The sequence below is a fragment of the Panthera tigris genome, chromosome A1, assembly GCF_018350195.1.
Source record: "Panthera tigris isolate Pti1 chromosome A1, P.tigris_Pti1_mat1.1, whole genome shotgun sequence".
Classification (NCBI taxonomy): Eukaryota; Metazoa; Chordata; class Mammalia; order Carnivora; family Felidae; genus Panthera; species Panthera tigris.
Window position 1 is genome coordinate 169514868 of NC_056660.1, and position 13790 is coordinate 169528657.

The 13790-nt window shown below is 33.7% G+C and overlaps 1 protein-coding gene across 15 annotated transcripts in view; it reads right to left on the reverse strand.

The window, feature by feature from the left end:
• TMEM232 (transmembrane protein 232) overlaps nucleotides 1–13790 on the reverse strand; it is a 210865-nt gene that overhangs the window by 100940 nt on the left and 96135 nt on the right. For all 15 annotated transcript variants that reach the window (XM_015542903.2, XM_042991086.1, XM_042991076.1 and 12 more), the window contains one exon: nucleotides 2885–3129. In XM_015542903.2, coding sequence (XP_015398389.1) covers nucleotides 2885–3129 — 245 coding nt within the window. The remainder of the gene's footprint in view (nucleotides 1–2884; nucleotides 3130–13790) is intronic.

Sequence of the window (13790 nt, forward strand, 5' to 3'; positions counted from 1 at the left end):
TTTCCCACACGACTTAGCACCTTATTCAAGAAATTAGAAAATGAACCACAAAATAGATCAAAGGAAAGTAACAAATTCATAGACATAAGAACAAAAGTATGTGAGTTAGAATCTAAACACTGGTTCACTAGAAAAATAATATAAAAAGAGTATGACACTAAATTAAGAAGAATAAAAGGGACAAAACACAAATACATAAAATGAGAATTGGTTAAGGGAGAAAATAACCACAGAAACAAGAATCTTAATACACATCTTCGGTCAACTGTGGCCAAATAAATTCTGAAAAATGGGTTAAAATAAATAGTATTCAAAGGAAGCACAATCTGCTAAAATTGACTAAAGAAGAAAGAGAAAGATCTAAAGAGACTGAAATTCAGGATTGATACTTCAGATACTTTTATGGCATGGATCTCAAATAGTAAGAACTGAATTTAGCTCTACCTATGCATTGTGGCTGAATCAACCTTGTCAATGGACATATAAAAATCAAAAAATTTGACAAAGAGCTACCCTTAGAAGAGGCATAAGATACTGAAGATTAAAGAGGGAATTCTACCAAACCTTGAAAGAGTAGACAATTCCAAATTACTGAAGTTTTTCTAGAATATAGAAAAAGAAAATAATAAGAATTTACTATTTAATAAGCATAACATTTTACATCAGAATAAATATTTAAAGGAAATAGATGACTCAATAAATATTGTTGGGACAACTCAGTAGCCATATGGATTGACAACTCACACACAAAAGTTTTTAGATGGACCAATGATTAAAATGTTCAAAACAGAGGCACCTGGATGGCTCAGTCGGCTAAGCATCCAACTCTTGATTTCAGCTCAGGTCATGATCTCATGGTTTGTGAGTTCAAGCCCTGCATTAGACTCTGTGCTGACAGCATGGAGCCTGCTTGGGATTCTTTCTCTCCCTTTCTCTCTGGCCCTTTTCCTGTCTGTCTCTCTCTCTCTCTCTCTCTCTCTCAAAATAAATTAACTTAAAAAAAATTTTTAAGAGTCTTTAAAAAAAGTTCAAAATAAATCCTTAAAAGTACCAGAAAACAATGTGATAACACTTCAATCTTAGAATGAAAAGAACTTTCCTAAATAGATATAATTACATAGAAAAATGATAATAGCAAAAAATGCTACAAGCAAAATTTAAAGATAAATAAAATATATAGGGAAAAATAAACATTTGTAGTTCTTACCATAGACAAAGGGACACATTAATTAACAGGTAAATAGTTCCTGCAAAGATAAAAACTCAGTGGGGAAAATGGCCAAAAGAAATAAAGAGTTAATTCCCACATAATGAAAAAACACAAGGCTCTTAACATATGAAGTTATTCAAACCACTCACCTTAAGAAAACTATATTTAAATTAAAAATTAAATTAACATAATAAAAAATAAGAACTTAAAAATTAAATAAAAATTATGTAAATTGAAAAAAAGCTTTAAGTTTCTTATTAGGTCTGTTGCTAGCTGTAGGTTTTTATTTATCTTCTTTATCGTGTTGTGGTGGTTCCCATACACTTGTAGTTTGCTCAGTTTTTATCCTGAATTGGTGTTTGATTTTGTCAAACCGTATTTTGATGCTAGTATTCTATTTTCATTTTGACTTTCTTTTAATTTAGTTTCTTATACTTGCTTTAGTCGTTTTCTTAATTATTTCTTTCAATGTTTATGTTTGAGAGAGGGAGAGACTGAGCATGAGCTGGGGAGGGGCAGAGAGAGAGAGGGAGACACAGAATCCAAAGCAGGCTCCGGGCTCCAAGCCATAGGCACAGAGCCCAATGCAGGGATCGAACTCACCAACTGTGAGATCATGACCTGAGCCGAAGTCAGACGCTTAACTGACTGAGCCACCCAGGCGCGCCTACTTACTTTAGTCTTAAACTGCTCTGCTCTACTTGCTTAAATATATAATTTATCATCTTTACTTTATTGATGCTGTGGATTACACAATCTAATAATGTTGAACCAGCCTTGCATACATGGAATATAATTTAAATGTCAAAAAAAAAAAAAAAGAAAACTGTATTTAGAAATCATATTTCACTTTTCAGATTATCAAAATCCAAATGTTTGTCAAATCCTCCATTGGAAAGACTGAAGAGAAACAAGTACTCTCATATATTGCTAGTGAGGATTTAAGTTAGTACAATTCTTCCGAAAGGCAATTAGAAGATACCCACCAAAACCACAAAGGCATATATCCTCTGACTCAGAAATCACACTTCCAAGAATTTATTCATGTGCATTAAAAGATATATGTGGAAGTTTCAATTCTATTGGAGTCTGTAGTGGCAGACAGTCTAAAACAACCCAGATGCCAAAAGGAAACTGATTAAAAATAAACTGTAGGACATCCATACTAAGGAAAACATCATAACCTATTTAAAAAATAATAATGAGAAAATTCCCTATCTCCTGGAATGAAAAAAAATCTCTAAGAAATGAAGTTAAATAAAAAATGTAAGATGCCAAATATATTTAGTAGGCTTTCATGTAACAATGGAGAGAAAATCTAAAGTATAATTTATTTTGTTTATATTTTAGAGACCTTGGAAGTATACACAAGCAATTAATCAGGGAGAGATAGGGGTAAAATAGGCAAATGAAGGTCAGTACTGGGAGGGACGCTTCACTGTATTAAAACATTGACTTATATAACAATATCTATTTTAAACATGAGGAAATAGTTTCTAAGAAGAAGGTACTTGCATTTGACAGAATACCTAGAAGTTGTTGGAGCCCAGAGTTGAAATGAAAAAAAGAGAAATGGAGTTAAATAATGTGGCGCATGATTATATATAATTTGTATGATTTTAAAATACAGTATATTATAATAACAGGACTATTTTGAATAGTGCTTCACTTTACCTTATAGTAACATGTACAACTCTCCTCTTCACGGAATCCTTTTTGTTCAGGTATTTCATTTGACCCTGTTTTGTCAATGGTTTTTTCAAAGGAAGAATGTAGGCATCGGTGGAGGGGAAAAATAGTTTGGAAAGAGCAGTGGCAATTCTCCATCCTATATATTTAGAGAAAATTTCATCCCCTACATTTGATGAGACTTTTGCACTATAATTAGTGAAGGGATCAGTTGGGTCATTTAACTCAGCCTGTTGAAAGAAAAGAAAAAGCAATCTGTTGAAATAGAATTAAATGAGAGGAAAAAATCATGTATTATTGAATAAAAGATGAACGTATGTTTTTTTTTTCTTTGACTAATGTCACATTCTTCCTATTAAATAAAAATAATCTTTTTAAGAATAAAAGCAGATTCCCAAAAGATTTTTAAAATTGTAACAGTTTTTAGTGAAATAAACAATTAAGCATGAACAAAACCAGTCTTGAAATTACAAAAATTTGATGATATAATTGTATTTTCAACTTGTACATTTCCCATACAAGAATTTCCTATTTATAATATTTATTAAGAAATTATGCAATCGGGGGTGCCTCGGTGACTGAGATGGTTAACTAACTGGGTTTCAACTCAGGTCATGATCTCATGGTTAGGGAGTTTGAGCCCCCACATCAGGCTCTGCACTGACAGGATGGAACCTACTTGGGATTCTCTCTCTCTCCCTCTTTCTCTGCCCCCATCCCCCTCTCAAAATAAATAAACATTTTTTTAAAAAATTAAGCAGTTGAAGTATATGTTTTATTAAAACAGAGTTTCATCTGTGCCTAATGTAAATTTTCTTTCAAGCTAACAGAAAATGTTTATTGAACAAAATTTGTGTTAAGTAAAAAACAAAAAGATCTTTGTATTTATTGCACATTGATGTTCTAGGATTTAGGTTTAAATTAAATTTAATAAGTTATAATATTTTTTTAGAACATCTAGCACAAAAATTCTACAATATTTAATCAATTTTTAGTCAGGAAAGAGCTTTTTGCTGAAATTTCCTATTTATGTTCAATATTGTCCATGACTGATTTTTAATTACAACTTCTTTTGAAATGGCTAGAGGCATATTTTCCTTGGTTAGAATTGGTAATAATAAATGAAGATGCAAGTTTCAAAATCTCATGTGTTACATTTTTTTTAATGTTCACAATATGTTCATGTTAGGAATTCCTTCTTGCAAATAAATTGGATGCTGCCTCCTTTCATTAAGTTTTTTACATTTTTTTATTCAGTATTATCCATCTTCAGGCAGTTTATTACCAGTCATTCAGGATTCACTTTATATGCCTATTGATCTTATGGTAGGAAATTAAGGAACAGAAAATATTTTTCTGCATATGAACATCTAACTTTAACTCTAAGGTTCCAAGATCAGCTTGGCTCAATCAAATTACTGTTTGAAGACTGACTACTCCATTATTTAGACAAAATTATAATGGGAAAAAATGAGAACAATCTCATGATAAAACTGAAAAAATAAAGGATCAAAGCAATGAAGAAAACAGCAAAAGGCAGGTAAGTAAATAGGGATTATTGTAAAAGCTCTGGAGGCTGGGAAAGAGTAAAATGCAAAAAACATGTATGTTTATAGTATCCAGTATGAATGAACAATTATGTTCATACTATTCCCCATTGTTGCTATCTTATTAACTAGGTCAAAATCATAGCAAGAGCATTCAGTTTGAAACAAAAAATGAAACTGCCTATGACACTTCATAGCTGTTGTGACTTTGAGGAAATTAAGGTCTCAAAGACTACAGGTTCACCTGTTCAAAGACAATTACAATGCTGTATTTTTTGAGCTGTTTCCTTTTACTTATAGTTTGTGTCCAATACAAATCAATTCCATAACATGAGAAGTTATTATGAATAAAAGCACAAGTACACAAACACAATATATAATCCAAAATAGATGGGGAGGGGGTTTGGGGGAGAGGGAAGGTGGGTGATGGGAATTGAGGAGGGCACTTGTTGGGATCAGCACTGGGTGTTTTATGTAAGCCGACTTGACAATAAATTATATTCATTAAAAAAATAGATTCACAGCATTCAGGTATGAAACAAAATGTAATGTTAAGTCACATACTCCATACCTTGACATCTGCTGAATATGGTGTCCAGGGTAGGTTTCTCAAGATAAAAGAAATGACTCTAGTTATCAAGACTATCGTGGGGATATTAGATATTGGAACATGTAAGCATTACTGTGTGACCATGTGAGCAAAAGACTTTAAGGAGTATCTATTTTAAAAAAGGTTTCTGTGCCTTGAAGCAGCTGTGAAAGATTTACTTTCCAGAACTCATCCCACTTTAGGCTGAGTTTTAACTATCTAAAAATATTGACTGATAACAGGAAGTGTTCTAAATGAGGCTATTCTGTTTCATAGAGTTTATTTAAAAGTATTTACAGAAAGAGTACAAAAATTCTTCTGAATTTAATGTAAGTTTCCCATCTTAACTTCCCAACTACTTGATTTACAGTTTTGGTTCCTTCACATCTTTACATTTTTAATTTCAAGACTTGTCAATTTTACCTTCAAAACATCATCTTTTTTAAATTGTAAAAGTATTCAACATATGCAGAAATAAAAAGCATTTTGAAATTAATTGAGGTCAATTACTTTTTGGAATCATTTGAGTAAATGCATCTGGCACTTCTGGTGAATTCTAAGAGGTGTAAGTAAATATATAAGCAAATTTTACTCATTATGTTTGGATTTAGGGTAGACTCAATCCATCACTGCCCTGGTACATGTCAGTTACTGTAGTAAAAACTCAAATGCAATGTCAAATCCAAAGCCTCAAAACAAAGTGTTCAGTTCTCAAGAGAACAGTATTAGCTTAACAATGTAAAACTTTATCTAGAGCACATTGGCCTTAATTTAGTACAGCTGAAATGTATTAAGGAATTACATTAACACCTGAAAGTACCTTCCAATGTACATATAAATAGAATCAGAGAAGATTTTTGTATTACCTATTTTATGGCCTCAGTGAATCAAATGAAACCTGAAATCTCTTTTCCACATCTCATCCTTTATCTTTAGATAAGATATAATCTATTGTCATTTTTTAGGTAGGGCTTTAGGTGTCTACATTTAAAAAATAAAAAAAGTTTATTTTCAGAGAGAGAGAGAGAGCAAGCACAGGCGAGGGGAAGAAAAAAGGGGAGAGAGAGAGAGAACCCCAAGCAGGATCCACGCTGTCTGGAACTTATGAACCAAATCATGAGATCATGACTTGAACAGAAAGCAAGAATCTGGCGCTTAACCAACTGAACTAGCCAGACACCCCGATATGTCTATTCTTCTTAAACTACATTTAAGAGGGGCGCCTGGGTGGCTCAGTCGGTTAAGCGTACGACTTCGGCTCAGGTCATGATCTCGCGTCTGTGAGTTCCAGCCCCACGTCGGGCTCTGTGCTGACAGCTCGAAGCCTGGAGCCTGCTTTGGATTCTGTCCTCCCCAGCTCATGCTCTGTCTTTCTCTGTCAAAAATAAATAAACATTAAAAAAAAATTTTTTTTAACTACATTTAAGAAAATCATCTCTTCACTAATTTTGAATGTTGTTTCCCTTCATCTTATACTTGACACTCCGGCAGACTTAATACTGGGATTCATCATTTAGTCAAATACTTCATATGCTCAATTTTGAGATCCTCAACATTTTCTGTGCCAATAAAATAAGGTATGGAATTGGCAGATTCAATGAAGGCCTGTTTTTGTCTTGTCACACTGGGTGTCTACACACCATCTGGATTGGATTTAGAAAATCGAGAAGTACAGAAGATGCCCCCCTTATCCATGAGAGATGCGTTCCAAGACCTTCAGTGGATACCTGAAACCATGATAGTACTGAACCCTATATATACTGTTTTTCCCTATGCATACAAACCTATGATAAAGTTTATTTTATAAATTAGGCACATTAAGAGATTAACAACAATAAAATAGAACAATTATAACAACATTCTGTAATAAAAGGTAAGTGAATGTGGTTTTTGTATTCATAACATCTTATTGTCCTGTACTCACCCTTCTTTTTGTGATGATGATACGTTAAAATGCCTATGTGATGAGATGGGAGGTGAATGGCGCAGGCGTCGTGACTTAGCATTAAGTTTACTATTGACCTTCTGATGTTTGGTGGGTGCTTCCGGACCACAGCTGACCACGGGTAACTAAAACCTCTGAAACCAAACTGCTCATAAGGGAGCACTACTGTATAAGTGTTTCTTGACTTGAGTCTCATAAGAGTCAAGATATACAAAGAATAAGATCACGAAGAGACTGGCTGTTGCCTGCAGAGCACCACTACTTATACTGGTGGCGGAATTAGCTAGATTTGGGGCAGCCAAGGTATTCTGGGAGGAGTTACACGAAAGCATTACAACAGCTGCTTGCTGTGAATAAATCTGCGTGGGTAGGAGCCAGAAGCAGCAGCCCCAGTCTGAGCCTGGCTACCAAAGCTTTTCCCCTCTTACTTGCGTCACCTGCTGCATGCCTCACTGGATACCAGGTGCATGGAGAACCTCCAGCTGGGGTGGGCTCAGGCAAGGTGGTCAGTACCAATTCATCTTATTCTGCTTATCCTCCCTGGCTCAATCTTTTTATAAGAAAAGGTACTTCAAAATCAATAATAATATGTAGCATTGCATAAATATATTACTATGAGCTCTTCCATTACTGAGAGGGATGGAAGAATAAATGTGTGAGTAAACGAATGAACAAAAATAGTTTTTGGTATATTTCTGGTAAAACACATTGTTTCCAGACATAACATTACCCTGCAGTACAGAATGTTGATGCTGTTTTTATCATGTCTCATTTGGCTACTCCTTGCTTTCTTCCCTCCCAGACCAGATAACCTGTAGATCAGACGTCTGTTCCTTCATGAAGCAAAATGAAGGCATGTCCACATCTCTCATATGGTTCACTGATTGAAAGCCCAGGTAAACTTCTCTCCCCCATTGACGTTCAAGGCATTCAACCAATGGAAATATAGCCTCAAATATCAGTCAAATGTATATTTGCCTTATCTTTAAAAGATTTTGTTTGTTTTCCCAGAGGAAGTACCAGGAAATAATATGGGCTTCGGAGTTAGATCTGAAGTCAAGCAGGACTTTTCCACTTGTTAAAGAATGTAAACGTTGGGAAATGTTACCTCTCTAGGCCTCTGTGTTTAGTTTAGTTCTGACTTGTTTTTCATTTGTGATAAGGAGTTAATGGTAACTACTCTCTGAGTTTTGTGAGGGTTAACTTAGTAGGCAGTGGGAAGTTCAAGTATCAGTTTCTTTTAAGAATTCCCAAGGACACAGCACTAAAGCTTCAGCCTTTGCACTTTACCCCAGAGAGGATTTGATACAATTTCTGCCAGGCTGAAAACAATTTTGTTATATTGTCACTTTCACATTAGCAAATCTGTAAAATAGAATCATGGTTCTACTACCATAGCTATCTCTTTTTTTTTTTTTTTTAATTTAAAAAAAAATTTTTTTTAACGTTTATTTATTTTTGAGACAGGGAGAGACAGAGCATGAACGGGGGCAGAGAGAGAGGGAGACACAGAATCTGAAACAGGCTCCAGGCTCTGAGCTGTCAGCACAGAGCCCGACGCGGGGCTCGAACTCACGGACCGCGAGATCATGACCTGAGCCGAAGTCAGATACCCAACCGACTGAGCCACCCAGGCGCCCCAATAGCTATCTCTTTTTAAGAGTCTTCCTTCTCTTAAAGCCATTATTCTAATGCTGTAATCCAGAGACTTAAATGCCAACTATGCATAAATACATATCTATACTTCTTGGAAGTAAACTAACACAAAATATTAATGGCCATTTCTTACAATAGATTCCAAACTCACAAATATACTACAACTTAGCCTACCAATAAACATTACCTCAAATTCCATCTGTTAACATTATTTATACATTACATACATTTTTATCAAATGTCCCTACTTTTTAGCAATGTCCATGTAGGCTTTAAAATTCAGGATTTTCTTTATTGTATTGTTGAAATGAATTTTTTTACTAAGAACCAAATGGCAATTTTGGAATATCTATGTTAATTTTACTAATCTAGTATTAAAATTGGAAAGGTGATGTTCTTGGAGAGTATTTCTTTCACACACATGTTCTAGCTATGTGTAGGGGCAGATGCCCACCATTTCGTCTTTGTATTGAGTATAATGGTGGTAGAAAACAAAACAAACAACAACAAAAAACATTCAAGAAGATGGATAAATCAGCAAAAAGGGAAATTCTCTAAGGAATCGTGATGTGGTAGCAAAATAAATAAATAAATAAATAAATAAGCAAGCCAGTCTCTCCAGAGTTCTTCATTTTCTATCAATAATTAGGGAAATGTAGTAAACACATCAAAAAGTAAGCTAGCTTATATTCTGCTTGACATAAGAGAATAAAAGAGAAAGAAATAGGATGTCAGCCATTGCAAAAGAGTTTACAGCAAATCCTATCTCTGTCTATTGCTGTCTGTCTCTTTTGTATCTTCACCTGTCCTTAAGTAATCCTAGAGCTGGAAATATTTAACTTGTTTGCAGGAAAAAAATTTTTTTCTTCAAATTTCAAATTTTAAATAGAAGTGACTCATTGGTAGTTACAAAAGATTATTTCCTACAGGAGTTATAAAATCTCACAAGGGAAGACAGCACGAGTAACTATTATTACTAGTTATGAACTATTAAAATTGCAGTCCTTGGACCATCATTATCTGTCATTACCTGGTAGCATGTTATACATACAAAATGTCAGGCCCTCCTCCTATATGTGGTAAAGTCTGCGAAAGACTGATGTAGTAGATTAAGAAAAGGACTAATATGGGAATATCTGTTTTCTAGTTGTGTGATCTTGCACAAACTGTTTAACATCTCTGAGAAGTTTTCCTTATTTCTAAAATGGGAAGATGATAATACTCCCCTTTACAGTGTTATTATAAAGGTTAAACACAAAAATTGAATACATTTTCTAGCACAGTGTCTGATATAAAAAATTCTTCAATAAATGTTAGTGCCTTGTTTATATTTAATTTTGGAGAAAGAGGACACAACAGAGTGGAAATAGCAGAGCCTTGGGATTAAGTTCACTCATAGATGTATCCACCATCAGCCACTTATTTTAATCACGTTTAGACTCAGGCACTCCCATCTGGGTGGATCATGGCGGTGGTGGGAGAGTTATGAGGTGTAGATGAGTTCATATATGTAAGATACTTAGCACAGTGCCTGGCTCACTGTAAGTTCTACAAATATTTTTGTTCTCCTAAAACAATGTGTCTGTTACATTAGAATTCTGTTGATAAGTATTTAAAGAGACTGTACTCTTCCAAAAATACATCTCCCTTTCCACACTCAGACTTTCTATTTATGTCAAAAGAAGAGCCATATGTGGAGGAGGAGAGAGGTAGGTACTGAGAGAGGAGTTCTATTAGGAGTTCTAGTTTGCTGCTTTGTAGAGTACATCACGAGTATGGGAATATCATTAAGAAGAAAAAATGAATTTTAGTTCAAAGACCTCACCATAAAATGTCAACCATGAAGTATGTTACCTGATGAGTCAAAGGTCCTCTGAATAAAGTCACATATTCATTTTAGCTGTACATATTTCTTTTTGATATTTTAGGTCATATGCCAGATGGCAGAAAGCATTTATACATGATGACTTTTCCTACATGTGCCGACATATGCTGCCGAATTGCCTCTACAGAAGAGTCTTGCTCATTGCAAGTCTCCCTGGAAGTATTTCAAACAAAGCACATCAATTAACATTTGTTTATTATGCCACTGTGAGTATATGACGGTATTTTATTTCTATCCCAAATACTCAGGCAACATTTGGGTTTATATTGAATTTGTCAGATGAAGGGCTCATGTTTAGGGATCTATTTAGAATTATTTCTCATTTCAAATATGCTATTAAATATTTCACCTCTCCTCTAACCTCCATTAAGGATCAGATTTCACAAACAGATAGAACGAGAATTATAGATGATAGAATGCTATTATGGTCAAAAAAAACATGTAAGACATGAGAGTACATATAATATCGTTAGTAAAAGGTTTACCAGTGATGCAGATAAATTGAGGTATTAAGTACAAAATTTTATTCATTAACTTCAATAGTTTATCATATGAATTGCATATTTATTTTTAAAGTATAAAAAGAGAAAATTTCTACTTAATTCCATAAACATTGAGGTATATTCAATCCTTCTGAAATAAATCCTTCTGACTATAATGTATGATAGTTTATAATTACGGCTATGTTTCACTCTGTGTAGGGAATATGATGATTACCTTACATGAGGGAAGGTTCTGGCAGCAAGGTGTTAGGAAGGAAAGAATAAACAAAGGTTGTGCTATAAACATAGTCATTTGCATTAACTGAATAAAAGTGGAAAACCTATTTTATTTTAGACACAAGCATCTGAGGGGCCTCTGGGTGACTCAGTCAGTTAAGCATCCAACTTGGGCTCAGGTCATGATCTCACCGTTCGTGGGTTCAAGCCTCTCATTGGGCTCTGTGCTGACAGCTCCAAGCCTGGAGCCAGCTTCGGATTCTGTGTCTCCCTCTCTCTCTCTGCCCTCTCCCTGCTTGTGCTATGTCTCTGTCTCTCTCTCTCAAAAATAAATAAACATCTTAAAAATTTTTTTAAAAAGAAGCATCTGAGACACAAGCCCTCATAGCTTTTTTTTATATGTTCTCTATCCACATGGAGCAGTGAGGGAGCACCTAAAAACTGACAGTTTTTATGACGTATAAAAGAAAGATTATGCCCATTTTATACCATAGAACTTTTTACCAAAAAAGGTGTCACAGACTAATAATGTAAGAGGTTCAATGGAATTAGGGAATTAGTAAGCTATTAAGGAAAACTAAAAATGTTTAGTCATAAATAACTTTTGTAGTTTTATGACTGTGAATGTCTTCCCAATGCAGTGTCAAAAAAGAAAGAAAAGGAAACCTTGATTTTACCGTGCTCATCTTCTACTGTAAAATTAAACACACTTGCAAAGATAAGTTACATAGAAACTATTGAGATTATTCCAGACAAGAACGCACAATATTAATAAATTCAAACTATTTGTTGTAATACATTACACCTATAGACCCTATGTGTGCACTATTTTAAAATCGTTTGCTTTTGACTTCTTCAGATGTGAGAAGTTAACTTATTTTACAGTATCACGATTAACTCCCTTCAGAAGGCAGCTTTTAAAATCTGAAATAAATATGAATATTATTTTCTTCAGAGAAATTAAGCATAAAGAGAAGGGATATCAGTTGTGGAATTTAGGAGAGAAGATCACACAGGAGTAACATGAGAACACAGCACAGAGACTACAGAGAGAAAAACTGAGAACTGCACAGATGCTAATCACTTTGGTCATTTTCACTTGGTCATAATTGTTACTTGGTCATAATTACTTGTGGGGAATTTAAAGGAGTTAGTTTAGACATTATTCTTGAAACCTACTATAGACATGTTAATATGCAATCTGACATTAGAAAAATACCAGCTAATAATAAACTGAAAAAAAAAAAACTTTTATGACCAAAGTCATAAAACTGATGCAAGGAAAACCACTGCCTGGGAGAAGAATAAACAGAGCAATTGATTAGACACTTAACTTTATGTCATATCTAATACCAACCTAGAATTCTTGGCCAATAAAACTATCCTTCAAAATTAAATTGAATAAAAACCTTTTTAAGTAAATAAAAATTGACAGAATTAGCCAACAAGAGATATTATTAAAATACAAAAGGATTTTCTTTGAGCAAAATAAAAATAATCCCATTGAGAAGGCCACAAATTTAAGAAGGAAGAGTAAGAAAAGAAACATGTAAATATGTGGGTAAGTCTAAAGAATACTGATTGTAAAACATATTAATAATATATGGATATCTATAAACCTACACATAGACACACACAAACACCCCCCCACACACACACACACAACTAAAATGTTCAACAGGAAGATTATGTAAGTAAAGAGAAATAAATGGAGTTAAAATATTTTAAGGCTGTTTTAAGGTCCAGAAAAAATATTAAATTTTTTATATTAGACTTCAATACCACAAGGATTCACTTTGTCACATCTTGGGTAACAAGTAAAAGGTGTAACCACCAGACAAATGAAGGGGTAGGATGAAATAATACAATATATAATAATAAGAGCATCGTCACTGGGCACAATAGAATTCAACAAAAATCAAAATCCTAAGTGTAATAGCAAAATCTCCCTATATGTGAATATTAAGTGATGAGCTTGAATAATCTGTGGCTCAAAACAGAAATAATAGTAGAAATTAGAAACTCTTTTGAATTGGATGATAATTAAAATATTATTTATCACAACTTTCAGGTTACATCTAAATTAACATGTAGAGAGAAACTAATAGTATTAAAATCATATATTTGAAAAAAGCTGCAAGTCAGTGACAAATATGGTTTAATAATTTTGGAAAAGGAGCAACACATTAAATGAAAGGAAGTTATCAGAAGAAAATATAAATCTAATATAAGATATTAAAAATTAGAGAAAACATAATACAGAATATCAGTATCAAGAGAATCAAAAGCTGCTTTTTAAAAGACAAAGAAGTTGATTAGACCCTTGGCCTGACAGCTTAAAAAGAAACAAAAGCAAAAATAACAAGAGTAAAGAAAGAAGGAGATAATACCATGTCAGATCCTAAAGACCTTAAGATATCATAGAAAGATAATGTGAAAACCTTGATAAATCTTTTAAAATGCAGATGAAATTCCTAAAAAAAAAAAGAAAAGAAAACTAATGCAAGGAAAATTAAAGTATAGGAAGGTATATAACTATAAAAATTATTC